Source organism: Salmo trutta, chromosome 32 (genome assembly GCF_901001165.1).
Source record: "Salmo trutta chromosome 32, fSalTru1.1, whole genome shotgun sequence".
NCBI classification, from domain to species: Eukaryota; Metazoa; Chordata; class Actinopteri; order Salmoniformes; family Salmonidae; genus Salmo; species Salmo trutta.
In genome coordinates this window covers 22024723-22052176 of record NC_042988.1, presented here as the reverse complement: position 1 = coordinate 22052176, position 27454 = coordinate 22024723, and the positions used below count along the sequence as shown (strand labels likewise).

The following is a 27454-nucleotide window of genomic DNA, read 5'->3' as shown; positions in this document are numbered from 1 at the left end:
TGCTTGGAAAAGAGACCCTTAACACACCCACTCCACTGAATAGCAGGCTAGTGATTGCTTTGCAATGCTTGCAGTTAGCCACTGATTTCTTCCAAGCCCCTCATTGTTGAATTTGCGATTTCCAACTTGTTGTGTAATGTTTATGTCCAATGGCCGATGAGCACCGATACGTTTTATCTATAATTTTTCTTCATATGACAAGGATTGAAAATAATTTGCCAGTAGATTGTTGACGTAATTCATGAAGATGACTGCTTGTCTAGCTTGCTAGCTAAGATTTTGAAAGTATGATGTTTACATGATCAGTCCAATCAAAGCTATGGTAGATATAATGTGATTTGACATCATTTTATCTGTGGCCAATGACCTTGAGCCTTCTTGGATGGGCACTTCTAATGTAACTCTATTGCAGCACCCAATGGGGTTTGAATTTTCGAGCTCTCCCTGTAGATTTCGCGGTAACGTTGTGTCCCCATGAGTGACAGAACACTGAGCCAATCATGGCGCAACTAAAGAACATCACCAACTCTCCATATTTTCCGCTGGCTGCCCCACCACCACAGAAAGCACTGAGCTACGCTGAAACACCTGCATTTTGGAGCTGTCTTACTCAAGAATCAAAAAAGAGACCATGTTTGTAAGCAGCTTTATTAAAAAAATTTGGGTTTATTGTTTGCAAAATGATATGTGACACATATGAATCCCAAAATAACATGCAGATCAGGCAACACATTATTTAGCTGAACAGGTGGGGCTCAAATCAGGTGGGGCTCTCCCCCACCTTCCCTCAATGACGGGTCGCCACTACCTGTTGAACGTAAACTGAGCTAAGAACTACCACAGACACCATATTAATGACACGCTCCAACATGTAGAACATGCGGTGGTTGATTCGTTTGAACTGTAACCTGGAGAGTGCCATTAGGTGTGAAGAGGATGAACAGTGTCTTCCCCTACCATTAGCCCAGCCATGAGTCCTTATCATACAATGGGATGAGATCTTCATTAAAGCAGACAGCCAGAGTGCGACATCACAGTAATCACAGTGTGACCCAATAAGGGAAATATATGTGCTGCTTGCTGGGATATCAATTAGATGGGCCGATTAGGCCGCCTCATCAATCCTGGACACCTAGAGACTGATAGTGATGTTCATTAGTGAATGGATATGGGGAAAGGAAACATTATCCATTACTGACAATGGTTGTTAATGAGAAGAGGGGATGAGCTCAATTCAGTGAAAATCTGCTTGGGAAGCAGACCAGATCTTTTTTTAGCTTGCACTGACCAAAACACCCCATTATTATAATCTGCATAGTTCTAGTGTGTTTTGTCTTGACTTAGATTGCAGTTTGCCATGTTGAACAAGGAAACATTTTCCTTGATTTCATATGGGAGAAATTGGCTAACCCAAGTGAGCAACTAAATAATGCAGTTAGTTGGTTGAGATAGAGGCCCAATGATTGATAATGTTAAAACACCAACAGCCATGAAACTAAAGACCAGCCCTGGGGGCTGATGCTAATAATGGACCCCAGGGCTGTGGTGTTTTTTTATCCTGGCCGCCAGTCATATTTCCTGGCCGGCAGGACAGGGAGCAAGAGGACCTGGCATTCTCATTTATTAAGGGCCATCAGCGGCCTCTCTCAGAAACCGCTTCCATGCCCCAAGACTCCCGCCGAGGCCCGTATCGCCCATAACTCACACTTACACGACTCGTCCGAGCTGGGTGCCAGCGCCACGAGCCATCCGTCAGGTGGGAGTATTTCTGGGCCCTCTGTTCCAATCCCTCAAGCCCTCAGCAGACGAGAGAAACGAGGAAGCCTGCGTACCGGACCATCTGTGCGGCTTCGCATGGAGACACGCTTATTCCTCCTTGAAGAGACAAAACAAACAGTCACTCTGTTCACTCTGCTCCACTGTGGTCAGACTGATATAACTCCTCCTTATGTGTCAGGTTGTCCAGAGAGACAAGTCCTATTCTTCTGTAAAGCTCTTTGTAACGTTTTTCACTTCACTAGCTTGTTACAGACCCTTACAGTGACCACACGTCAGCGCATTAGCCTCTTGCCATTGCTGGTGATCCCTAGGTGAACAGTAGCGTTGACGTTAGACGATGATGTCATCATATAACAATTTTGCCTAATGAGAGCGAGATGATAATAGGTTGATTTGATTAAAACTGAGACTGCCCCCCCCCCCCGAGCGACACATTGGCAGGAACAATGCACAGCACCGTGGTCAAATTAAGTTTGTTTCAAAGGTGAATGTTTCAAGGGATTCCTGCTGGATATAGGGACCCAAAACAACAGTGCCTTTGGATTTCCTTCAGACAACAAGCAGATACCCATTTACACAAATAATTGTTTTTGTGGTGACAACACACAAACATTTGTAGCAAACACACAAACACGTGAACACACATGCACACAAACACACACCACAAACACACACACACACACACACACACACATATTCTCTTATATTCCCAAACCTGTTTGGATGCAGTCAGCAGCCCACTTAACCTCCCAGCGGTGATCCCTGGCAGCTGGTGAGACAGGGGATGTTGGGACCTGTCTGTTTACTCTGCGATGTCTCACACCACCCGCTCGTTTCCTCCAAACACTTCATTTGTTTCCTTTTGTTGCGGCTGCAGCTCTGCGCCTCCATCGGCTGTCTGCGCGTCTCATTGCCCCTCGCCCTCCTCCTCTTCCCTGTGTCTGAGGGCTGAGAGCACACTCCATTAGTCTGAAGGTCTGAGGGAGGTTAAGGGTGATGTGTCATTAGTGCTCTCTGCATCTCATCATGGTTCACTTGGTCCCCCACACCGCCCCTCTCTATGTGCCACTGTCAGTGAGCTATAGAATGAGCCCCTCCTCTTTCTGACTGTCTGTTTTCTCCTTCGCTCTATACTGGAGATGTCTAACATCCTCGAACTGCTGCAATATCAATGTGGTCCCTTGAAAAAAGTCCAATATGTCAACGTTGTGTGCCTCCAAGAGACATTGTGTGCCCCTAAGAGACGCTGGGGACCCCCAAGAGTCAATGTTTAATTTGAACCCTGTTCAAGTCTCCAACACACTGTTAATGACGTCACTATGTTTTCCACCCACATATTCCAACGACCCTCCCATAATCCAGTTAGTGTGAAACTGGAGGACATTTTCCTAATCACGTTCTTGGTAATCCTGTTGATAATTTAGAGGAATGGATTATACCTGCGTCAGCTTCCTCCACTTGATATGCACAGCTAGTGCTGTCCATTTAGTTCCCCTGGATTCTCTCTCTCTCTCTCTCTCTCTCTCTCTCTCTCTCTCTCTCTCTCTGTAGATCATTACAGTGGTTGTGTATACAGGTAAAGCTACTTTGTCAGGGTCATTCCAGCCGCTCCACATGTAGTGGGCCCCATGCTGGTGTACACTTCGTTACCATGGTTTAGCATAGGGATGTGTGTGTTGCATTAAGGTTTAGGTCAAATTGTCTCGCCCAGGGTAGGGAACGGGGGGGGGGGGGGGGGGGGGGTGAGATAAAGAGACAGAGCAATGCCTGAAGAGGAAGTATTGCTTTAAGCCCCAAAGACATTGGTTATGGGGCAAGGTCTACAGGATTGAGTATGTAGGCTGGTTATCTGCCATGGATGAGCCCGCCATTAGCCAGGCAGCAAATAATGCAGCATTGTGTTTCACTCCTGCCTTTGTTTGTTTGTGATTAATTTGTGTCAGATTTGTTTTGGTCAGCCCCAGCTGTCCGTCCATCTGTCGCAGCCATGACATAATGCGCAGGCCTGTGGAGCCGCCCAGTCCCAGTCCCTCCAGTTCTCCCCGCAACCCCACTCCTGACGTCAGCTCCTGGGCACACATCAAGGAGGCCTTTTTATACCATTCTGTTTCTCTCTGTCACTCTCCCTCCTCCACCTTCTTCTGGTATGTTTCTTCCTCCTACATCTCCTTTAGGAAATCATGCTAATGAGATGTTTGCCATATAAGCTGGAGCCTCTTGCTCTATTGCTCCAGGAGCATGAAGTTAACGATGGGCTTTTATGAAACGAGAATAGATGTGTTCACAACAATGTTATTACTGTTTGTAACCTGATGAGTGGAATTGGTGCATCGACTATCTTGATTGAAAATGGCCACATTAGCTGAGTTCCTAATTCATCCCCATGCATTATCGAATCATTATGACATGCCATTGGTCACTCATCTCTTCCATTCACATCCAATCCATGTACAGGATCTCTGTAGTCGTTATTCAATAAGAACATGAATCAGGTGAAGACTTGTGAATATCCCCAAAAACTCTCAGCCAATAACATTTCTCCACCGATTAATAACCCTGGATGAGCGACAAATAGCCAACTTCATATTAATCAACTCACACCTGTCTGTCTCAATCAATAACAACCTGCAATGGTAACAAACAAACCAATATCCATATACAGAAAACCGATAGCCGTGAGCAGATTAATTACATTTCACAACAATATTTTTGCTGTCTGCATTCTTGATTCAGTCATAGCTGTTCCATTCAGATCTAGGAAAGAATTGGACTGCCTTTGTATTGGCCTTAACACTAGAAAACCCTGGCCTGGAGGGAACCCCTTCAAGCCAAAATTAGTCATTTTGACTCCAACATTCTGACAGTCCAATAAATATCAAATCAAATCAAATGTTTGACATTTTAGTTGTAGACCTTACAATGAAATGCTTACTTACAAGCCCTTTTAAGAAAAATAAGTGTTAAAACTTCTTCGGGATCGGTGTCCCATCCATGGGACGGTTGAGCTAACGTTGGCTAATGCGATTAGCATGAGGTTGTAAGTAACAAGAACATTTCCCAGGCAGAAAGCTTAAATTCTTGTTAATCTAACTGCACTGGCCAATTTACAGTAGATATTACAGTGAAAGAATATCATGCTATTGTTTGAGGAGAGTTCACAATTTTGAACTTGAAAAGTTATTAATAAACAAATTAGGCACATTTGGGCAGTCTTGATAGAAAATGTTGAACAGAAATGACATGGTTAATTGGATCAGTCTAAAACTTTGCACATACACTGCTGTCATCTACTGGCCAAAATCTAAATTGCACCTGGGCTGGAATAATACATTATGGCCTTTCTCTTGCATTTCAAAGATGATGGTTAAAAAAAATACAAAATAACATTGTTTTTTTTCTTGTATTATCTTTTACTAGATCTTTTGTGTTATATTCTCCTACATTCCTTTCACATTTCCACAAACTTCAAAGTGTTTCCTTTGAAATGGTACCAATAATATGCATATCCTTGCTTCAGGGCCTGAGGTCAGGCAGTTAGATTTGGGTACGTCATTTTAGGCGAAAATTGAAAAAAAGGGGCGGATCCTTAAGAGGTTTTAAGTAAAAAATAAAAGTAACAAATAATTAAAGAGCAGGAGTAAAATAACAGTAGCAAGGCTATATACAGGGGGTACCGGTACAGAGTCAATGTGCAGGGGCACAGGTTAGTCGAGGTAATTGAGGTAATATGTACATGTAGGTAGAGTTAAAGTGAATATGCATAGATAATTAACAGAGATTAGCAGCAGCGTAAAGGGGGGGGACAATTCAAAAAGTCTGTGGAGCCATTTGATTAGCTTTTCAGAAGTCTTATGGCTTGGGGGTAGAAGCTGTTAAGAAGCTTTTTGGACCTAGACTTGGTGCAAGTCTATGACTAGCGTGGCTGGCCTCTGTAGTGCCTTGCGGTCAGCGGCTGAGCAGTTTCAAATACCAGGCGGTGATGCAACCAGTCAGGATGCTCTCGATGGTGCAGCTGTAGAACTTTTTGAGCTTTTTGAACTTTTTGAGGATCTGAGGACCCATGCCAAATCTTTTCAGTCTCCTGAGGGGGAATAGGCTTTGTCGTGCCCTCTTCACGACTGTCTTGGTGTGTTTGGACCATGATAGTTTGTTGGTGATGTGGACACCAAGGAACTTGAAGCTCTCAACCTGCTCCACTACAGCCCCGTCGATGTGAATGGGGGCGTGCTCGATCCTCCTTTTCCTGTAGTCCACAATCATCTACTTTGTCTTGATCACATTGAGGGAGATATGATCATACATTTCATATATGCTGTCGGGAAAAAAATATTTGGGTTGTGTAAATGAAGGCCTTGGATAATGAAAAAAGTATTATTTCAAAGAACAAAGTATATAATTTTCATGAGTTTATGTTACTGTAGGATATCTGTTGCCTTATGCTCAAGTGTGGAGCTCCTGGAACAGTGGTTATTCTTGGAAAAAGTGATATTTTGAAATAGAGCTCATGTCTCCAAACGCTTAAAACGTTTTACCTACTCTTAAAAGTCAAGTACGGAGTGGGGGATGACTTCAAAAATGGCAGAGATATTTCAATTTTAAATTCATATTGAGTCAAAATGACTCACTTCCAAGCAAACTGGGAACATTTCCAGAACATTAGCGAAGATTCCCTTTAAGTTCCAGTTAGGGTTGATAACATTCTAAAATAATTGAATGAATGTTTTTTATATATTTATACAATTTTATGTTTTAAATTAAATATCCTTGTAATGTTCTCCGAACATTCACTAAAATGTTGTGAACAACATATGTATCAACCACCACAGGACATTCCCCAAAAGTTCTCATTATGTTTCCAGGTAATGTAATAACACAATGTACCAGTAATGTTTTCCCAGCAAAGCAAAATTGGTTCGATGAAATTTCCCAGAATATTTGTAAGTTTGCGGCAAATGTTCTCATAACACAAAAACTGTCCAGTCGTGCTGATGATTATACAATGTTTGTATAAAATATTCACCTGATGTTGCAAGTATTTTCCCAGAAAACATTTTGTCTGTTCTTTAAAGGTTCCCAGTATGTTTCATTAGGTTGTGGGAAGAGTCTGGTGGTAACATTGTGGGGATATGACAAGAGATAGGTTCCCAAAACACTAAAACTGTCCAGTTGTGCTGACATTCAGATAATGTTTGTATCAGGGTGCACAAACATTCCTTTGATGTTGCAAAAATGTTGACAGAACAGCCTTTCTGAGTTCATTAAAGGTTTCCAGAACATTTAATTCGGTTGTTGGAACAGTGTGGATACATTACAAGAAACAGGTTCCAAAAACACAAAATATGCTCAGTTGTGATGACATTCATACAATGTTTAAGTTAGGTTTCACAGGACATTCACTTAATGTTGCAAGAACATTTTTGTGATATATTCACAAAGGTTGCACAGAACATTTCCACAATGTTGCATAATGGTCCACAATTTTGAAATAAGTCAGTTTTTATGATTTTCACGCAAAATATATACAGTACCACTCAAAGGTTTGGACACACCTACTCATTCAAGGGTTTTTCTTTATTTGTACTATTTTCTACATTGTAGAATAATAGTGAAGACATAAAAACTATGAAATAACACATATGGAATAATGTAGTAACCAAAAAAGTGTTAAACAAATCAAAATATATTTTATATTTAAAATTCTTCAAAGTAACCACCCTTTGCCTTGAAGACAGCTTTGCACACTCTTGGTATTCTCTCATCCAGCTCCATGAGGTAGCCACCTGGAAATCATTTCAATTAACAGGTGTGCCTTGTTAAAAGTTAATTTGTGGAATTTCTTTCCTTCTTAATGCATTTGAGCCAATCAGTTGTGTTGTGACAAAGTAGGGGTGGTATTCAAAAGATAACCCTATTTGGTAAAATACCAAGTCCATATTATGACAAGAACAGCTCAAATAAGCAAAGAGAAACGACCATCCATCATTACTGTAAGACATGAAGGTCAATCAATCCGGAAAATTTCAAGAACTTTGAAAGTTTCTCCAAGTGCAGTCGCAATAACCATCAAGCACTATGATGAAACTGGCTCTCATGAGGACCGCCACAGGAAAGGAAGACCCAGAGTTACAGAGTTCACAAAGTTCAAGTAACAGAGACATCTCTACATCAACTGTTCAGAGGAGACTGTGTGAATCAGGTCTTCATGGTCAAATTGCTGCAAAGATACCACTACTAAAGGACACCAATAATAAGAAGAGACTTGCTTGGGCCAAGAAACACGAGCAATGGACATTAGACCCGTTGAAATCTGTCCTTTGGTCTGATGAGTCCAAATTTGAGACTGTATTTACCAAGGCACAAGGCGAGACCCAAATACAGACACAGGAGCCAGATGGTTGGAGTTTTACAATTTGTATTAATCCAAAGGGGTAGGCAAGAGAATGGTCGTGGCCAGGCAAAAAGGTCAAAACCAGATCAGAATCCAGGAAGTAGACAGGCTTGTGGTCAAGGCAGGCAGAATGGTCAGGCAGGTGGGTACAAAGTCCAAAAACAGGCAAGGGTCAAAACCGGGAGGACTATAAAAAGGAGAATGCAAAAAGCAGGAGAACGAGAACAGCGCTGGTTGACTTGGAAACATACAAGACAAACTGGCACAGAGAGACAGGAAACACAGGGACAGGTGAAACAGATCAGGGCGTGACAGTATTGTAGGCCCACTACAAGGTAATACATGGCATTTTAATTGAATTCATAAGACATTTGAACAGTGTTTATCATACAAAGACAACCATATTTTTTACACTTCATATGTTGACAAAATGCACATTATTTCATTTGAACAACATTTAATCATACAAATACAACCATATTTTACCAGTACTATGAAGAGGATGGGAACATTTTTAATAACTCAGAAATTGTGTTCTGTGTCCTGATTGACCATATTAGACTGAAAACCCCCACAATACCACAGCTATCTCCTGGTGGCACATGGTTAATGATTTGGCTGCAAGATTGCAGGTTCAATCCCACATTTTCTTTAACCATGTTTCTTTAAAAAAAACGAAATTGAGGCTCAGATATAATCTACTAAAATATATTGTCTTTATTTCGTACAAATGTATAAATCCAACAGAAATGCTGAATTTAGAATAACCGTAAAAAATGTTTTAACGTTGTGTAAAAATTGACTGTTCAACTTTTCAAAAACACACCCGATATAATTCCTATCTTGAGACGCTTCACATGGTCCCCCTGCCCTATTTTTCACGATCTGAAAAGCAAACGTGATCCTAGATCAGCACTCATAGTCTTGGATACTTTGTAAATTTGGGCCCCCAAGTACGCAGCATATAAAGAGGATGGGTGATGTGATGGTGTATAACCCAGCTACCAGTATTTCCCTGGCTTAGTCACGTCTAAGAAAACTAAAAGGAAGAATGGAATTCCTGACTGACCACACTGCCATGGCTATATGCTGAATAAAGAAAATGTAAGAGAGCTTCCCTGGTGGTGCAGAGGATAAAAGACCTGGCTTGAGAACTGAACATTGCAGGTTCAGAACCCATGTGTGCAGATTGTCAACATATGAAATGCACTGAATACAACAGGTGTAGACTTTGCTGTGAAATGCTTACTTACTGTCTATGACTTGGGTGGCTGGAGTATTTGACAACCTCCTCTGACACCGCCTGATATAGAGGTCCTGGATGGCAGGGAGCTCGGCCCCAGTGATGTACTGGGCCATACGCACTATCCTCTGTAGTGCCTTGCGGTCGGATGCCAAGCAGTTGCCATACCAAGTGGTGATCAGGCAGTCAAATGCTCTCAATGGTGCAGCTGTATAACCATTTGAGGATCTGAGGGCCCATGCCAAATCTTTTCAGCCTCCTGAGGGGGAAGAGGCATTGTCGTGCCCTCTTCACAACTGTGTTGGTGTGTTTGGACCATGATAGGTCCTTAGTGATGTGGACACCGAGGAACTTGAAGCTCTCGACCCGGTCCACTACAGCCCCGTCGATGTGAATGGGGGTGTGCTCGGCTCTCCGTTTCATGTAGTCCACGATCAGCTCTTTTGTCTTGATGACGTTGAGGGAGAAGTTGTTGTCCTAGCACCACACTGCCAGGTCTCTGACTTCCTCCCTGTGGCTGTCTCATCTTCATCGGTGATCAGCCCTACCACAGTTGTGTCATCTGCAAACTTAATGATGGTGTTGGAGTCGTGTGCGACTGAATTAAATAATGTGTAAATGTTCAAATGTCCTTTGAAAAAAATGTAAATGCCATGTGTCTCTAGATCACCTTCAAATGCAAATTGCCATTAAATCAGAAGAGAAACATAATGTGGATGTATTCCAATCTGCTTTATCATGCTTTAAGGAGCTACAAATTCTCGTGCTGAGAATGTTGTGGTGATATTAGGTCAAACTTAAAGATAACATTTTTGAACATTTCTGAGGACCTTCAAGACAAGGTCAAATGTATATTGTGTGAACCTCAATGGAATTTTATGTTAAACCTAAAATAAATATGCTATGAACGTCATAAAAACTGACTTATTTGGAAATTGTGCAACGTTGTGGGAATGTTTTTTTGCATCCTGTGTGAATATCACAAGAATATTCTTGCAACATTCCAGACAACTCCCATAACTTAATTAAATGTTCTGGGATCCTTTAAAGAACTTAGACCAGGTGTTCTGTCAACATTCTTACAACATTATAGGGATGTGCTGTGCAACCTAACTTAAACAATGTATGCATGTTATCACAACTGAGCATACTTTGTATTTGTGTTTTGGGAACATATCTTTTCAGATGTCCCCACAATGTTCCCACCAGACTGTTCCCACAACCAAGTGAAACATTCTGGGAACCTTTAAAGAATAGACAAAATAGGTTCTAGCAACGTTCTTGCAACATCAGATGAATGTTTTTTGCACCCTAAAAGAAACATTGTAGAATTGTCTGCACAACTGGACAGTTTTTGTTTTGGGCATAGATCTTTTCTTATGGCCCCACAATGTTCTCACCAGATTGTTCCCATAACCTAAAAAACATTCTGAGAACCTTTAAAGAAGAGATTAAATGCGTTCTAGGAATGTTCTTGTACATCGTGCAAATGTTTTATACAAACATTCTTGAATCATCAGCACGAGTGGATAGTTTTTGTCTTGTGAGAACATTTGCCGCGACCTAATGAATGTTCTGGTAACTTTCACAGAACCAATTTTGGTTTGCTGGGTTAGCTATTCTAGTGTTAACCCAGGTCACAATAGAAGTGGTAAAATTGCTACTGTTGAAGGCTTTGGAAATCTTTACTATTCTGTGTATTTTTTTGGCCTCTGTCTCCCCAGTATTGTAGGTCATACTGAGCCCTACACCAAACTGTGCTGTAAGGGTTTCTGCATAGACATCCTGAAGAAGCTGTCCCGCACCACCAAATTCTCATACGACCTCTACCTGGTCACCAACGGGAAGCACGGCAAGCTGGTCAGAGGCAGTTGGAACGGCATGATCGGAGAGGTAAGGAGATGATGGTTATTCTAACAAGCATTATAATTAGCCACCTGCTAAAAAGTTAGCATATTAAATACATTAGATTAGCCAATAAAATTGAAGGATAATACAAAACGTTTATTTCCATTTATATAGACATACCCAAAAATAATAATTTTTCATGAGATGGCCATAAACAATAACTAGTAATGCTGCATAGTTCTAGAAAGGTCTGGCACTCACCTTTTTGGTAAAAATGTGTTATAAATTGCTGAGGTGTACTTGATTTTGAGGAGAAGCTCAAGTATATAGTACAAATATTATTAAAATATTAAAAACCATATATGATTTTTTCCCCTATTCATCAAAAGTGTGGGAATAGGGCTTGAAATGACTGAAATGCTCTCTAAATATAGCAACAATCAAATTATAAATTACTTACTATAAGATTTCACATTTCCTATAACTGTAAAATAAATATGATAAATTTAGCCCCATTTCATATAACTGATGACAGAGCATTTTCTGCTCAGAAACACCATTCAAAAGTGGTTGTGTTTCAATTCTTGACATTGGTGATTTAGGTTTATGTTTATCAGACCTCATGATAAGACTCAGATGCAGACAGTTCGAAGTAACAAAAATGTATTACAAAAACAGGGGGCAGGCAAACGATAGGTCAAGGGCAGGCAGAGGTCAGTCATCTAGAGCAGAGTCCGAAAGGTACAGAACGGCAGGCAGGCTCAGGGTCAGGGCAGGCAGAATGGTCAAAACCGGGAAAACAAGAAAACAGGGACTAGAGAGAAAACAGGAGTAAGGGAAACTGCTGGTAGGCTTGACGAGACAAGACAAACTGGCAACAGACAAACAGAGAACACAGGTATAAATACATATAATGGGGAAAATGGGCGACACCTGGAGGGGGGGAGACAAGCACAAAGACAGGTGAAACAGATCAGGGTGTGACAATGTTGGCGATGAGTTCAGAATAACATTAAAAAGAAAAAGTCATGAATAACAATGAATGAATTGCCCTTAATAAAAACAAATAGGTATTTTGGTCCAAATCCAAATAAAGGGAAACTAGACTAGAGTGTAGGGTTGCAACATTTCAATAAATTCCCTGGTTTTCCCGAAATCGCATTGGTGTATTCTCAGAATCAGGAGGGCATAAGCAGGAGATCTGGAATCCTCCAACCATGATTTCTGGAAAACCAGGGAAGTTTTCCAGAAGGAAGTTGTTGAAAGTTCATTCTTCTTGCTGACCGTGTTCCGGAAGAGTTTGAGGTTACAACATTAGTTTTCAGGGAAGCTACTGTTCTCACTGGGGCATTGGTCACAGTAGCACCGGTAACGGCTGACACAATGCCAGGCAGAGTGCCTGGACTGTAAACCCACTGGCGAGTCCAGCAGCATGTTAAACATTACAGTTGTGTAGGGGAAAACGTCAGTAGAGGTTATTAAGAGGAGATATCATACTGCGGGGAAGGGAGGGGTAGAACAACAGGACTGACTCTGACTAGACTAGCAACAACTTTTATATAGGGTTATCAGCTTCACAACATGACGCAGTTTCTCTGGATCTCCGCAAGGTCTATGCAGCTGCATGCCTATCAAATCAATGATAGGCTTTCTGTGGTGCCAGGGTTTAGCTTTGCATTAGCTAATGGATAAATGTTTATTGGTAGGCCTATTTGGTCATCATTTTCTCATGTTAAGCTTAACATTTCACAAAGCTATACACGGAGTCGCAATGCTATAATATTTAGACTGCTGGCTCGTGGCAATAATGTAATTACAGTTGGAAATTCTACCATTGCAGATTGTAAAATAAATATTAGATGCAACAGCATACTAATCAGCTACCAATAGATTTAAAAAAAATATATACAACTGTCCTGTATAGGCTACCTTAACCTGCATGACATGAGACCAATTTGTAAGTCGCTCTGGATAAGAGCGTCTGCTAATTGACGTAAATGTAAATGTAAATGAGACGTCCTCGCGCTCTCTCCCAGATTGGATAGAAAGTTGTGCATAAAACCAGACTAATAATGCCAAATAATACAGTCAGTCCACCCTGAAAACACTAGCTTACTAGGGATTGTTTCATTATGCAGTGTACTATCCATAGCTATATACTGTATTTAGCTGCTATTTATAAACTTTTTAAAAATGATACATCAAATAGCCTAACAATAGGAAAAAAAGTTGTTGGCTTGAGGATAAATTCAGTCACTCTTTATCGTTGAACTCAGCGGGTTTTGTCTGGCTAATAACCTACACAAATGGGCTATTCAAAGTAAATTTCATTAAATCAATTAAATGTACTTTAATTCTGTCCTGAACCTGGTGTTCTGAAGTCCTCCTTTTTTGTCTGTAAATGTTTTCACCACAGCCTGTAGGTCCAGGTTGCGGGCCCGACTGTTTTTCTGTACTGAGTATTGCCAACCCAGACAGTCTTTCCTGAGACTGTCAGGAAAGACAGCTGCACACAATTTAAAACTGAGTCTTGAACGATGCAGGCCAAGATATACCCGAGATAAGGGACTCTTGATATTGTAGCCACACAAGTCAAACGCCGATTCACCAGTATGAACGAAGTTGCAAACAATTTCTTTTGTTCAAGCCCTCAAGAACTGTTGTCTGCTAAATATGATAATCTGTTTGCATCTGCCAATTTATTGACCGTCCTGTATACAGACCCCATAGCTTCCTATACAGTTCATCTCTTTCTTTAACATCTTGAGGCCGGCAATTAAGGAGAATGAGAGGCTCAATAAAAGATGTTACAAAACTGGCACAACTCCCTTCTGCCCAGTTTCCTTGATGTTGCTATGGCAACGAAGCTGTTTTTACCATCTCTGTAACTGTCGCTTCTGCAGAGAGATTGTTTTATAAACTAAAACTGATGAAGAACGACCTAATAAGCATTAGGCTCTCGGTCTGATATGTGCTTTTGAATACCTGAGTAAGTGCCACTCGTTGCACTGGCGCCGTCGTAGCCTTGACCACAACATTTGTTCACTGAAATCCCCTTATACCTTTAATCAGTTTATTGAATTTTTGTAACTTTATCAGTCACATTCCTGAAAAATGTAAAAGGTTTATGAATTACTTTTTGGAGGGTTACTGTCAAAATGATGACATCAATGACAGGCACATGGACCCCCAGAGCTCATGGGGTCCCCATGGCTCGTGGGCCCCCTGCCTTGCGGGGGTGTCTGGTATGCCAGTGTTTACAATGTCCAATTGCTGCTGGTAACACTTTGTCAGCTGGAGCCAGGGACTAATGTAACATGTATTAGGTCTATGCTATATGCAACAATATCTAATGGATTAGGAATTAGGATTGATATTGCATGATGGATGACATTGCATGAATGGGTGGGTAGATGCCATGGGCTGTTATCTGCATCTGTCTGGATGGGTTGTGTAGTATATCAGGGATAACACTGTACACACTGTATATCACCTACAGGGATTTAAGTCTTGCATATCAGTGTTGATAGATAAAATGAATCAAACCGGTCAACAGGGGGCATCCCTAATCCCACCTACTACAGTGTTCGATTTATTACAGATCATGGAACATATAGGCTGTAGACTTTCTGTCATAAAAAAGTCCTCTTCCGTTCTCCCTAGGTGGTATACAAGCGGGCGGACATGGCCATTGGCTCGCTGACCATAAACGAAGAGCGCTCAGAAATTATCGACTTCTCCGTGCCGTTCGTGGAGACGGGGATCAGTGTGATGGTCGCCAGGAGCAATGGGACCGTCTCACCCTCTGCCTTTCTTGGTGAGCATGTTAAACCTGTTCATGTAAACAAACAAAACATTTCTCTACAGAAATAACAAATGACTTGGCTTAAAAAAGCTTGTTTTACCATCTGAAATCAGAGATGGCAAATGGTACTCACAACTGAATTTATCGTACAACAAGCTGCCTCACGCTACATAAACAGGAGATTCTTCTCCTATAAGTGGTTCCGACTCGCAAAAGCCAAGGCTCGTTCAAGGCTACGCTACTTACTTTAATACTTCTTAAAGAGCATCCCTTTTAGAAGCTGCTGACAGTGTGCTACTACGGTAATACAATACCACGTTGTCCTTGCTATTATCTAGCAAGCAGCTGTCAGAGCACATGGTTTCAACGATTGCCAGAAAGATGTTCTGATTCTTCTATAGGTGTTCTGATTCCTCTCTCCCTCCTCCTCTATAGAGCCCTACAGTCCGGCGGTGTGGGTGATGATGTTTGTGATGTGCTTAACGGTGGTAGCTGTCACAGTGTTTATCTTTGAGTACTGCAGCCCTGTGGGGTACAACCGGAGTCTGGTGAGCGCCAAGGGTGAGTGTCAGCTCCGACCACCTTTCCCTCTACCTCTACCCTCCCGTATCAGCAAAGGTAGAAAGTCACGGAAAAGTAGGTTGAAAGAACTCTATATTATATCACAGAAAATATTAAATGACATTGAAATGGAATGCAAACGCATGTTATATACGCCCGCTCTGAATCCCTTCTGTCTTTACCACAACCACCATCCTGTCTTCTCCAGATCCCGGAGGCCCCACCTTCACTATTGGGAAGTCTGTGTGGCTGCTGTGGGGCATCGTCTTCAACAACTCTGTTCCAATTGAGAACCCCAAGGGCACCACCAGCAAGGTCATGGTCCTGGTATGGGCCTTCTTCGCTGTCATCTTCCTGGCCTCCTACACTGCCAACCTGGCAGCCTTCATGATCCAGGAGCAATACACTGACACAGTCTCTGGACTGAGTGACAAAAAGGTAGGAGGATTCATCAGTCATTGGTGATTCTGTCTGTGTTCAGTCTTTGAAAGGGGGAAAGAATTATGGGCATACTGTAGTGTTTGATGTTTGGCTTAAGCAAAATATAGAGTGGCCTATTTTTGATGAGCAAACAGTGCCTGGCTGCGAACGGTTTGAGAAAATACAAATAACCACGGGCAGAGCCTCAATGTCATGACTGTGACTTTTTCCACTCATACTAAAAACATAATAGGATTCCCAGCGTCTGTGGTGAAATTAAATTAGATCCCTGAAGTCTTTAGGTATGATGTCTGTGAAAATCCCCTGGATTGTATTACACCAGTGGATTTGCCAAGCTGCCAGTGATTATATATTCTAGTATTAACTTATGCATATTTGTGTGGCCTGTGGAGGTGCTCTACACCAGTATTGACAAGGAAATCCATGTTAAACCTTCAGTGCTAGAAATGATTTGTAGACTATCTGCTTTAAGGCACTGAGGCATTAGAGAGGCATTTGAGGGAAAAGACCAAGCTGTCCACTGCTCATTAGAATTCCGGGAACTCATTTAATATTCTTCCCACATAATCCATTAGCTCTACATTGTGAAAAAAAGACAAGAACCCATAAAGTGTCTTTTGACAGTGAGTCTACAGATCAAAACCAGGGCAGAATCCACAGAAGCTCAGCGAGAATAGACAGACTGGACACTGCAGGTGGAACATTTAAATTGAGCTGTATGATCTCTAAAAAGGGACGTTCTCTGAAAGTGTTTCAAACAAGAGGCTTGTGCGGAATACAAACTGGTTAAAGGACAGTAACTGGTGTTTATGTAGTGACAGATGATCGTTTCTCCTCCTGAGACTGTTCACTTCAGAGGCATGGAGTCATGCATGGACAAGACCTTGCCATTTCCTCAGAGTGACATCATGTACAGACAGGCACCTACCTCTTTAGACCCTGTCTGTGCTAGTCTCTCCTTTCTGTACAAGCTGTCAGATGTTAACAGATTTTTGTAAGAATCCTATACACAACTTTGGCCAGCTAGACTCAAGCTCTATGGGTCAACTGTCATCCATGCTTTTAGTCAGGGTTTTCACTCCTTCCCAACAGGTATTTACAACACAGAGCACTGTATGACATCCTGTGCCCTGAGGGCACTATCACACTGCTACAGCATTCCCTCATTCACATAGCAGCAGTGTAACCTTGGTCTGTTGGGTGAGATGAGGAACACAGGCTGAGTGTCCTAATGCAGCCAGTGTACAGGATACAGGACAAATGGGAACGAGGACAACACTCTGTCATCTCTCCAGCTCCTCCACCAGACAGCAGTGAGACGTTGGATGCATAAGACTGGCACCAAAGGTCTCATTAATTCATGTGAAATGGCTCAGAGGACATTTCTCTGGAAAAGCCAAGGTTACTAGGAATTATCGCTCACTGAAGTATTTGCGTTAATGAACAAGTACAATTTATTTCCAGTATATTGCACAGTCAGGGTATTTAAATGAACATGGTCCACTCTGCGTCAAAGGGGCATGGCAAAATAAGGAGAAATTAGGAGTTTTTATTAGTCAAGGGGGAAGAAGTAATTTTCTAATTCTCTGGAAAGTATGGCCTGGACTTAATTTCTGTTCATTGTGCCCTCTAATCGTCAAATTGAGAGAGGCATTATAGAGAGGGTAACCTTAGCTGACCACTTAATTGAGTGAACAGCACTTGAGGGTACAGGCAGATATCAAAGAGACAGTGGTCTAGTGTAGTCAAGGACAAGGTCATCAGTGTCGTTGTGTTCGTTTCTTTGAGGTTTATATTCACGCCTCTGGGTTTGCTTGGCATATCATACACTCTTAGAAATAAAGTGTTATCTTGAACCTAAAAGGGTAGAGACATCAGATCTTAGGAGAGGGTGGGGGAAAAAATGGTATTACTTAATATGCAAGTATGTTAATGTATTTCATATTTTAAAACATTTGATTTAATGAATAGTGCATGTATTCTTCCTAGACATGTTGGGTATCCTGTTCAAAATGTTTCTTGTTCATGCATTTATATTTCAAACTTCTACATTTCCCAAACAGTTTCAGAAGCCACAGGAGCAGTATCCACCATTTCGTTTTGGTACGGTCCCAAATGGAAGCACAGAGAGGAACATCCGGAGCAACTACCCTGAGATGCATGCCCACATGGTCAAATACAACCAGAAGGGTGTGGAGGACGCCCTCAACAGCCTCAAATCAGGGTAACACTCTGTAAATAATCATTATACACAGTCAGTGACAGAAAACAGACATCAGCGTAACACATTCTGAAATGTCTAAGCAAATATTTTATGTTTGATGAAATTATAATTCATTAGATAAGTTATTACATGGTAATTAAATAGTAATTAAAAATACATTTGTCTATCATTGCATTTTCCCACTAGATAAATCCCTATTGTTATTATCTGTAGGAAACTGGATGCCTTCATCTATGACGCTGCTGTGCTGAACTACATGGCAGGTAAAGACGAGGGCTGTAAGCTGGTGACCATCGGCAGTGGGAAGGTCTTTGCCACCACTGGCTACGGCATCGCCTTGCAGAAGGAGTCCCGATGGAAACGTCCTATAGACCTGGCCCTGCTCCAGTTCCTAGCTGATGGTAAATTACAATTAACCCCAGGTGGAGTGGGATGGGCGGCTAATTGTAAATCTTAGCTGTACTTATCCTTTTAGTTCCCAAATACTCACAAATTTGCTAAACTGGTAAACTGCCCATTAATGATAAAAATGCGTAACTCACACAAGTAAGCTAGTATAGGCCCACAGAGCCTCAAGATTAGAAAAAACAAAGCTTAAATGAAAATACTGGCGTACATTGCACCATGGATCACTCAGAGGTACTGTAACATAGAGTTTTGACTGTGATCCAGGGAACAACAAGTGTAAAATGCTGAGTCAGGGTGTGTCAAGGGGAGTGATGAGGGTGTGAGATTGGCATTGACACACAATGACAACAACCGGCGCAAGAGTGTTTTAATGAACACCTGCAAGCCTCTCTGTGTTCTGTTCTTCCCGCTTGCTGCAGGTGACACACAGAAGCTGCAGACTGTGTGGCTCACAGGGATCTGTCGTAACGAGAAGAAGGAAGTGATGAGCAGTAAGCTGGACATAGATAACATGGCGGGCGTCTTCTACATGCTGCTGGTGGCCATGGGGCTCAGTCTCCTGGTGTTCAGCTGGGAACATCTGCTCTACTGGAAGCTGAGACACTCAGTACGCAAGTCTGAACGCCTCGACTTCCTGCTCGCCATCAGCAGGGTAGGTGTGGCTGACCCTTGTTCCGAGGGACAGGGGTGTACATAGGCCTAATGGGATGTACACACTGAGGCATGTCTTAGATTGCGAAGGCCTTGGGTTCTGCAGAGAGAATGTGGTCCAATCACCATGGGAAAGTTGATCTGTTAATTTATGGTACAAACCTGTTTTTTATAGTAATGAATTCCATAAAGAAATGACATACAGTGTAAGCAACAATTCAATGAAAGCAGCAACAATGGCATAATTTGGCAAAGTCTAAGAAACCATAAAATGTGTCGTTTCTCTTTTCACAAACACAGCAGAAAAAAATTATACTTCCTGACCATAAAGTTCTCAGTCTTTCTTCGATTTTTGCCTCACAGTAATGCTTTGGAAATATTGGTAATGCACTAAGTCAAAGCTGTACATGATCAGGATATTTCAAGGGCACTAAAATAAAAATGATGCGAAAATTAAATTTGTAAAAAGCCATAAAATGACTTTATGGAGACCGTGCAATACTGTTACGGTCCTGATCCGTCTGAAATTGAATTTAAATAGGCCCATTAACAATCCATCTCAGTGTTGACAGTGGTGAGGTGAGATTAAGCATTCTAGACTGAGACCCAATTTGAAAGTAAAATAAAGCCGGCCGAATAAAAATTGGAAAACTAATTTAGCAAGTGCATGGTCAGCTGCTGCTTTTTCATTTACTCTCTTTCACAGTTTTTTGTGTGTTTAACACCAACCTGAATGCATACAAGCTTTCAAAACAAAACAAATTGTCTATAAACTATTTTGGACAATCCTGAATCGAATTTGGCTTTCACACTTCTCTGTGTAATTGTCTTCACTTCATTGGTCAGACAGGTTAATAGAAATTGTATTTGCTCAAAGTGAATGTTATCAACACAAGCAATAATGTTTTCTAAAGTCATGATTAGAAACAATAGCCAAAGATAATTAACACCTGTGGGATTTAATCTTGTCAAACTTTGTGTAGGGTGAGAAATTTGGATCTGTTCCAAAACCTGACAAGGCTTTTGATGGATGCTAATCTCCTCCTCCTTCGCTGTCTCTGCAGGGAATCTACAGCTGCTTCAACGGTGTGGAGGACTCTGACCGCAACGGAAACCTGCAGAACCCTGACGTCACCACCAACTACACCCAGGCCAACATGCTGAAGATGCTGCAGACAGCCAAGGACATCGTGACCTCGACCAGAGTGGAGAACTCCCTGGACAACGCCACCAAGACCATAGAGAACTGGAGCCGGCGAGGAGCCGACAATGTGCGGGTTGGCCTGCCGCCTCGGGTGGCAACCACTATAGACATGGGCCACAGCCGCCTGCCCTACATCTCCAGCATCACGGACAACCACTCGCCCTACCCCCAGAGGGCGCTCGCTTCCACCTTCCCCATCCACCACTCGGACAGCGCTACCCAGCCCCTGCTGGACAAATCCAGGGTGGTGACGCGGCCTACCCCGCTCCGCTACACCCTTCCGGCCCGTGGCAGCCACCACTTCTACGAGAGGACCCTACCCATCTCCAGCCTCAGCAGCCCCCACATCGCCATGAGGGACCCTGCTCCCCCCAGCACCTCCAGTCACAACCCACACCCCCACCACAGCAGCAGGCTGTATGTGGAGAGCCAGCCCCGGCACCCCACCTCCCCGTTTGTCCCCTACAGAGAGTTCCAGGTGCCTGACATCTATGTGGAACACCACAAGGGGCCCCTGGGACGGAAGTTCAGCTACCCCCCTGACCACATGGGCAGGAAGAAGAGGTCCCACAGCTACGTGTTTTCTGAGGCCCAAGACACCAGGGGGAGGAACGACTATGATGAGCCAACCTCATGTCTGGCTGAGCTGAGGGCCAACCACCTCCTGAACAACCACACCTCTTCTGCATCAACCATGGCCTGCATGGGGGGCCACTACCCCAGCGGCAGCGCCAGCTGCAACTCCTGCATGAAGCCCTACCTGGAGCCTGAAATGGAGGATGTGCCCTTGCTGGGGAAGGACAAGGTCAACCGCCGGGCCTCTTTTCTCAAGGCCACATGGAGCAGTGACAGGATCCGCCAGCTGGGCGAGAAGCCCTCCACCTCCACTATGCCTGACCTGTTCCCCCGCGTAGTGGTGGCCAACCCCAAGCCCCACAAACTGTACGGCAGCCAGGGGAACAACCTGTGCTACCCCCTGACCGCGGAGCCTGCCTACCTAGACCCCGCCCATATGCGTTCCTACCCCTACAAGCAGCAGAAGCTCAAGTGCTCCCAGTCCACCCGGTTACCATCCTACAGGGAGGCTATCCTGCAGAACGCAGCCGCTTTGCGGCGCTCCTCCTCCACCGTGGTGCACAGACACTACTCCACCTACCTGAACTCCTACACAGACCTGCCTGTATACATGGGGCCGCTGCCCCATGGGCCCGGGCAGTTCTACGACAAGGACATGTGCCACTTGTTCCCCTGTGCAAGCCACTGCCCTAACAACAATGCCCTGGTGCCCCGTATGGGGGACCGACAGGTAGTGTACCAGAACAATATGTTTGGGGGCTATGAGGGCGCGGTGGGGCGGTCGCGAGAGGAGCCCCCCCTGCCCGGGTCTGGGAGCAGGGATCGGAGGGAGGTCCTGGTGGACAGAAGAGTCAACAGTCCCTATGTGCCAAAGACCTGGGGCAGGGTATCCAGTCTGGAGTCTGAGGTCTGAGCCCCTCCCCCTCCATACCTTCAGGCTGATGGACTATCCCTCCCTCTGGGGAGGGGAAAGCCTACCTGGGGCCTCCCCCTCAGCCTTTGGTTTAGGCAAAAATGAATGAATTAGCTACCAATATGGATGACTTGAGAGTGTTTACTCAGTGCAATAATATCCTTGGCTGACGGAAGGAAGTAGAGGACATTGAAAGGCTGTTAATGCTGGGACATTGTCAAGTAAACATTAAGCGATAAGAAAAGAAAAGACAATGTTGAATAGTATTTAATACCTTCAAATTTAACCTGTTGATTGTTATTTAAAATATTTTTAAATGCTGTTTTGCTGTGAGAGAGAGAGACCTGGATGACAATACACTGTAGCCGCTCACTCAGTTTAGACACATTTTACTTTTCTCTTCAATCATTTCGGTATCCTTCCATTTAAATTTAGACACATATAAAAAGAGAATAATACTTTTGTTATCAAACCACAGAAATGTCTTCCACGACTTTTGTAAGTCCAGGAGCTCTAGGGAAAGCTGTCCGTTTAAGGCTTTTTGGTTCCGGTGGTCACTGATGTAATTTGACTTGGATTTTAAAAGGGAACATTTTTAATTATCATCTGTATTTCCATTGTTACTCTACTCTTTAATAAATGACAAGGCCACCTCAAGGCCCTTTTGGAATTGTCTATATTTTCATTTTCTGAGTAAAACTCCACATATGGTCTGTAATGCCAGCAGAATGGAATAGCAGGTCAGGTCCCAGCACTCTAGATGTTTGTGTCTGCTTCAGTTCATTAAGTGGGCCACCTCTGTTGGCTCATCCAGAAAGGTCACTGGATATCAGATCCACTAGACAGCGCTGTGTTCAGTTCACATGCCAACAATAGGGCAGACAAGTCAACTACAGCTCCTTAAAAGACAAGAACACATTTGTATTTTACTAACACCCCACATAATAAGTCCAGAAACTGTGATATGTCATCAATCTATCAAATCACTGTATGAGTATTCTGCTGAACATCGTAAATACATTTTAAAAAGATGAAGTGGAATAGAAACATGTTCAGTTAGGTAACAAATCCAAACAGAGGCTTTGAATTGTCTATATGACCAGGATGGCCATGCTATTGTCTGAGCAGTGATACCTGTGACAGTAAATCTTCCCTCAGGGCTCATCATGGGATTCCAATGTCATTAGCCTATCAGTGATTCTGCCAAGATACACACACACACACACACACACACACACACACACACACACACACACACACACACACACACACACACACACACACACACACACACACACACACACACACACACACACACACACACACACACACACACACGCACACGCACACGCACACGCACACACACACACACACATACACATACACACACTTTCACACTGGCTTCAAAGGGTGGTGTTCATCAACACCTCAGTTTACTCACTTACCAATGACTAGGGGGAGCTTTGGCACACCACATTCATCATTGTCCACACTGGGCCTTACCTGAAAACAGAAGGCAGAGATGGGCAACTGGCCCCCGGATCAACTTCCAAAAAATATACTGAGTGTACAAAACATTAAGAACACCTTCCTAATATTGAGTTTCCCTCAGAACAGCCTGAATTTGTCGGGGCATGGACTCTACAAGGTGTCGAAAGAGTTCCACAGGGATGCTGGCCCATGTTGACTCCAATGCTTACCACAGTTGTGTCAAGTTGGCTGGATGTCCTTTGGGTGGTGGACTATTCTTGATAAAAATGGGAAACTGTTGAGCGTGAAAAACCCAGAAGCGTTGCAGTTCTTGACACACCCAAACCGGTACGCCTGGCACCTACTACCATACCCCGTTCAAAGGCACTTCAATCCTTTGTCTTGCCCATTAATTTACACATTTTGAAGTGGATTTAACAAGTGACATCAATAAGGGATCATAGCTTTTACCTGGATTCACCTGGTCAGTCTTCGCCATCGAAAGAGCAGGTGTTATTAATGTTTTACACACTCAGTGTATATACAATTTTTGCTTGTGTATTCTACTATTCAAACCCTCAACATTAAGTTGAGACCCCGACTGAGTCCCCACCCATATAAACTCAGCAAAAAAAGAAACGGCCCTTTTTCAGGACCATGTCTTTCAAAAATAATTCATAAAATTCCAAATAACTTCCCAGATCTTCATTGTAAAGGGTTTAAACACTGTTTCTCATGCTTGTTCAATGAACCATAAACAATTAATGAACATGCTCCTGTGGAACGGTCATTAAGACACTAACAGCTTACAGATGGTAGACAATTGGGAGTGGCAGGTAGCCTAGTGGTTAGAGCGTTGGACTTGTAACCGAAAGGTTGCAAGATCGAATCCCTGAGCTGACAAAAATCTGTCGTTCTACCCCTGAACAAGGCAGTTAACCCTCTGTTTCTAGGCCGTCATTGAAAATAAGAATGTGTTCTTAACTGACTGGCCTAGTTAAATAAAGGTAAAAAAAAATAAGTTAAGGTCACAGTTATGAAAAATTAGGACACTACTGACTCTGAAAAACACCAAAAGAAAGATGCCCAGGGTCCCTGCTCATCTGCGTGAATGTGCCTTAGGCATGCTGCAAGGAGGCATGAGGACTGTGGCCAGGGCAATAAATTGCAATGTCTGTACTGTGAGACTCCTAAGACAGCGCTACAGGGAGACAGGATGGACAGCTGATTGTCCTTGCAGTGGCACACCACATGTAACAACACCTGAACAGGATCAGCACATCTGAACATCACACCTGTGGGACAGGTACAGGATGGCAACAACAACTGCCCGAGTTACACCAAGAAATGCTCAGTGCTCAGACTGTCTGCGAGAAGCTGGACTGAGGTCTTATAGACATCACTGGGCACAAACCCACTGTCACTGGACTAGACAGGACTGGCAAAAGTGCTCTTCACTGACGAGTTATGGTTTGTCTCACCAGGGGTGATGGTCGGATTTGCGTTTATCATTGAAGGAATGAGCGTTACACCGAGGAGGTGGAGGGTCCATCATGGTCTGGGGCGGTGTTTCGCATCATCGGACTGAGCTTGTTGTCATTGCAGGCAATCTCAACGCTGTGCGTTACAGGGAAGACATCCTCCTCCCTCATGTGGTACCCTTCCTGCAGGCTCATCCTGACCCTCCAGCATGACAATACAACCAGCCATACTGTTTGTTCTGTGCGTGATTTCCTGCAAGACAGGAATGTCAGTATTCTGCCACGGCCAGCGAAGAGCCCGGATCTCAATCCCATTGAGCACATCTGGCACCTGTTGGATCGGAGGGTGAGGGCTAACATCTCACAGCAAGAACTGGCAAATCTGGTGCAGTCCATGAGGAGGAGATGCACTGCAGTACTTAATGCAGCTGGTGGCCACACCAGATACTGACTGGTACATTTGATTTTGACCCCCACCCCTTTGTTCAGGGACACATTATTCAATTTCTGTTAGTCACATGTCTGTGGAACTTGTTCAGTTTATGTCTCAGTTGTTGAATTTTGTTATGTTCATACAAATATTTACACGTTAAGTTTGCTGAAAATAAACGCAGTTGACAGTGAGATGACGTTTCTTATAGTACCAGTCAAAAGGGTTTTTCTTTATTTTTACTATTTTCTACATTGTAGAATAATAGTGAAGACATCAAAACTATGAAATAACACATATGGAATCATGTAGTTACCAAAAAAGTGTTAAACAAATCAACATCTATTTTATATTTTAGATTCTTCAAAGTAGCCACCCTTTGCCTTGATGACAGCTTTGCACCCTCTGGAAAGATGATCATTTCTCTGCTAGTTCAACTAAGTCACAGGTGTTTTTATAATACGTGAGAGTGAATGCCACTTGTCTAGTAAAAAACATTATTATTCAACAATAGGTATTATGTATTCAAGATACTGTATGAAAGATTGCACTGTATACAGTACAATACAAAGAGGGAAAATCAAGATGTGCTGTTGAGGTAATATTTCTGAAGGTCTTCAGTTGAACATCTTATGCGCTTATGCTCCAGCTCTTGGGATCCCTTCACTGATATCACTGAACGATGAGTGCTTTTCAGCTAGGCCAAATATCATTGAAAAGTGATTTCTAATTCAACAAAGAGAGATTAATGCCTTCACCACTTAATAAGTGTGAGAAACGCATCGCGGATGAATGAAACCCTTTCTAGTTCCCCAAAATGAACCTTTTCAGAGCAATATAGGCACTCTTTCAGCATGCTCGCTGCTCAGAACAATCTTTTTCATTTCACACAGTAATTAATGACTAATTCTGTGATCTGCGTGCTTTGTAATGTGACAAATGTGCTCCCTCTCGCCCTCCTTCTTGAAATGTTGAAATTCACGAGAGGTAGGCCTACAAAGGCGGTCAATGCCCGCCAATTCATTTGTCAGAATTACCACATAAATATAGGACAAGATTATATCCAACCTGAGGGAATATTTTATGAATACAATTTCACTCTTGATTCCCTCAGCATGGTGCTACATATTTTACTGTTCATTCAGGCCCAGATCACAAAAAAAAAGATGATGCCTGAAGCCCTCCTGATGTACAGCTGTATTCAGAGAAACCCAAGGTCTATATATCTATCTGTTCTTCATGCACAGTTACTTTAGAGGGCATTCAAAACAGGATTTTCATTCTGTGAGAGCTGCAGCAAACCTTAACCCCCTTATCCTGTGGCAAATAGGTTTGATTCTGCCTTAGTACTACCCCTCACACCATCCTATCCCAGCCACACTGACTGCTGCTTCCTCCATGGTTCTGGTTCTGTTGGCCCTACGTTTGCTGGGCTGGAGTAGACAAAACATACAGGTTGGTCAGCCCCAAATGTATAATCCCACCCAGGCAGGCCCAGAGCAGGGATCTGAGAACACAGAGGTCAATGAGGTATGGCTGGATGAATAGACTGATTAACCCTGGGACAGGGTTAGTGGTATGTTTAATCAACATGTTCGGAACTGTGCAGCCCTCCCTCATTAGCCCAGCCATGATGTGTGGACCCAAACTAACCAACAGGGCAGGTCACCATGGAGACCAAAACCAGGCCCTGCTGGGAGTTTATCTAACGAATCCTTGAACTCTCCTTCCACCACACTGATGACAGCTAGCTACATATACATGTACATGGATAGGTGGGAAAGATAATAGTTGTTCATGCTACACACTACTACAACTACTACTACTACTGTTACTGCTGCTGCTGCTACAACTGCTACAGCTACTGCTACAACTACTGCTACTACTGCTACTGCAACTGCTACTACTACTAATGCTATTGCTACTACTACTGCTACTACTACTACTGCTACTGCTGCTACAACTACTGCTACTACTACTACTGCTGCTACTACTACTACTGCTACTACTGCTACTACTACTGCGACTACTA

General features: G+C 43.0%; 1 protein-coding gene and 1 long non-coding RNA gene across 4 annotated transcripts in view; one reads left to right on the top strand and one right to left on the bottom strand.

Annotated features, from left to right (window-relative positions):
- Positions 1–22711, top strand: part of LOC115171425 (glutamate receptor ionotropic, NMDA 2C-like) — a 72826-nt gene extending 50115 nt beyond the window's left edge. For 2 of the 3 annotated variants that reach the window (XM_029728228.1, XM_029728226.1), the window contains 8 exons: positions 11135–11303; positions 14922–15075; positions 15499–15699; positions 15833–16062; positions 18129–18289; positions 18503–18690; positions 19117–19349; positions 20413–22711. In XM_029728228.1, the coding sequence (XP_029584088.1) occupies positions 11135–11303; positions 14922–15075; positions 15499–15699; positions 15833–16062; positions 18129–18289; positions 18503–18690; positions 19117–19349; positions 20413–22041 (2965 nt within the window). In that variant the 3' untranslated portion in view covers positions 22042–22711. The remainder of the gene's footprint in view (positions 1–11134; positions 11304–14921; positions 15076–15498; positions 15700–15832; positions 16063–18128; positions 18290–18502; positions 18691–19116; positions 19350–20412) is intronic. The other variant, XM_029728229.1, reaches the window with a different exon arrangement.
- On the bottom strand, positions 22296–23545 carry LOC115171426 (uncharacterized). Its single transcript, XR_003871190.1, has 2 exons — positions 23487–23545; positions 22296–22940 (listed from the first exon to the last, which is right to left on the bottom strand). It is a non-coding gene; the product is annotated as an uncharacterized LOC115171426 (long non-coding RNA).
- Between the last annotated feature and the right edge of the window lie 3909 nt (positions 23546–27454).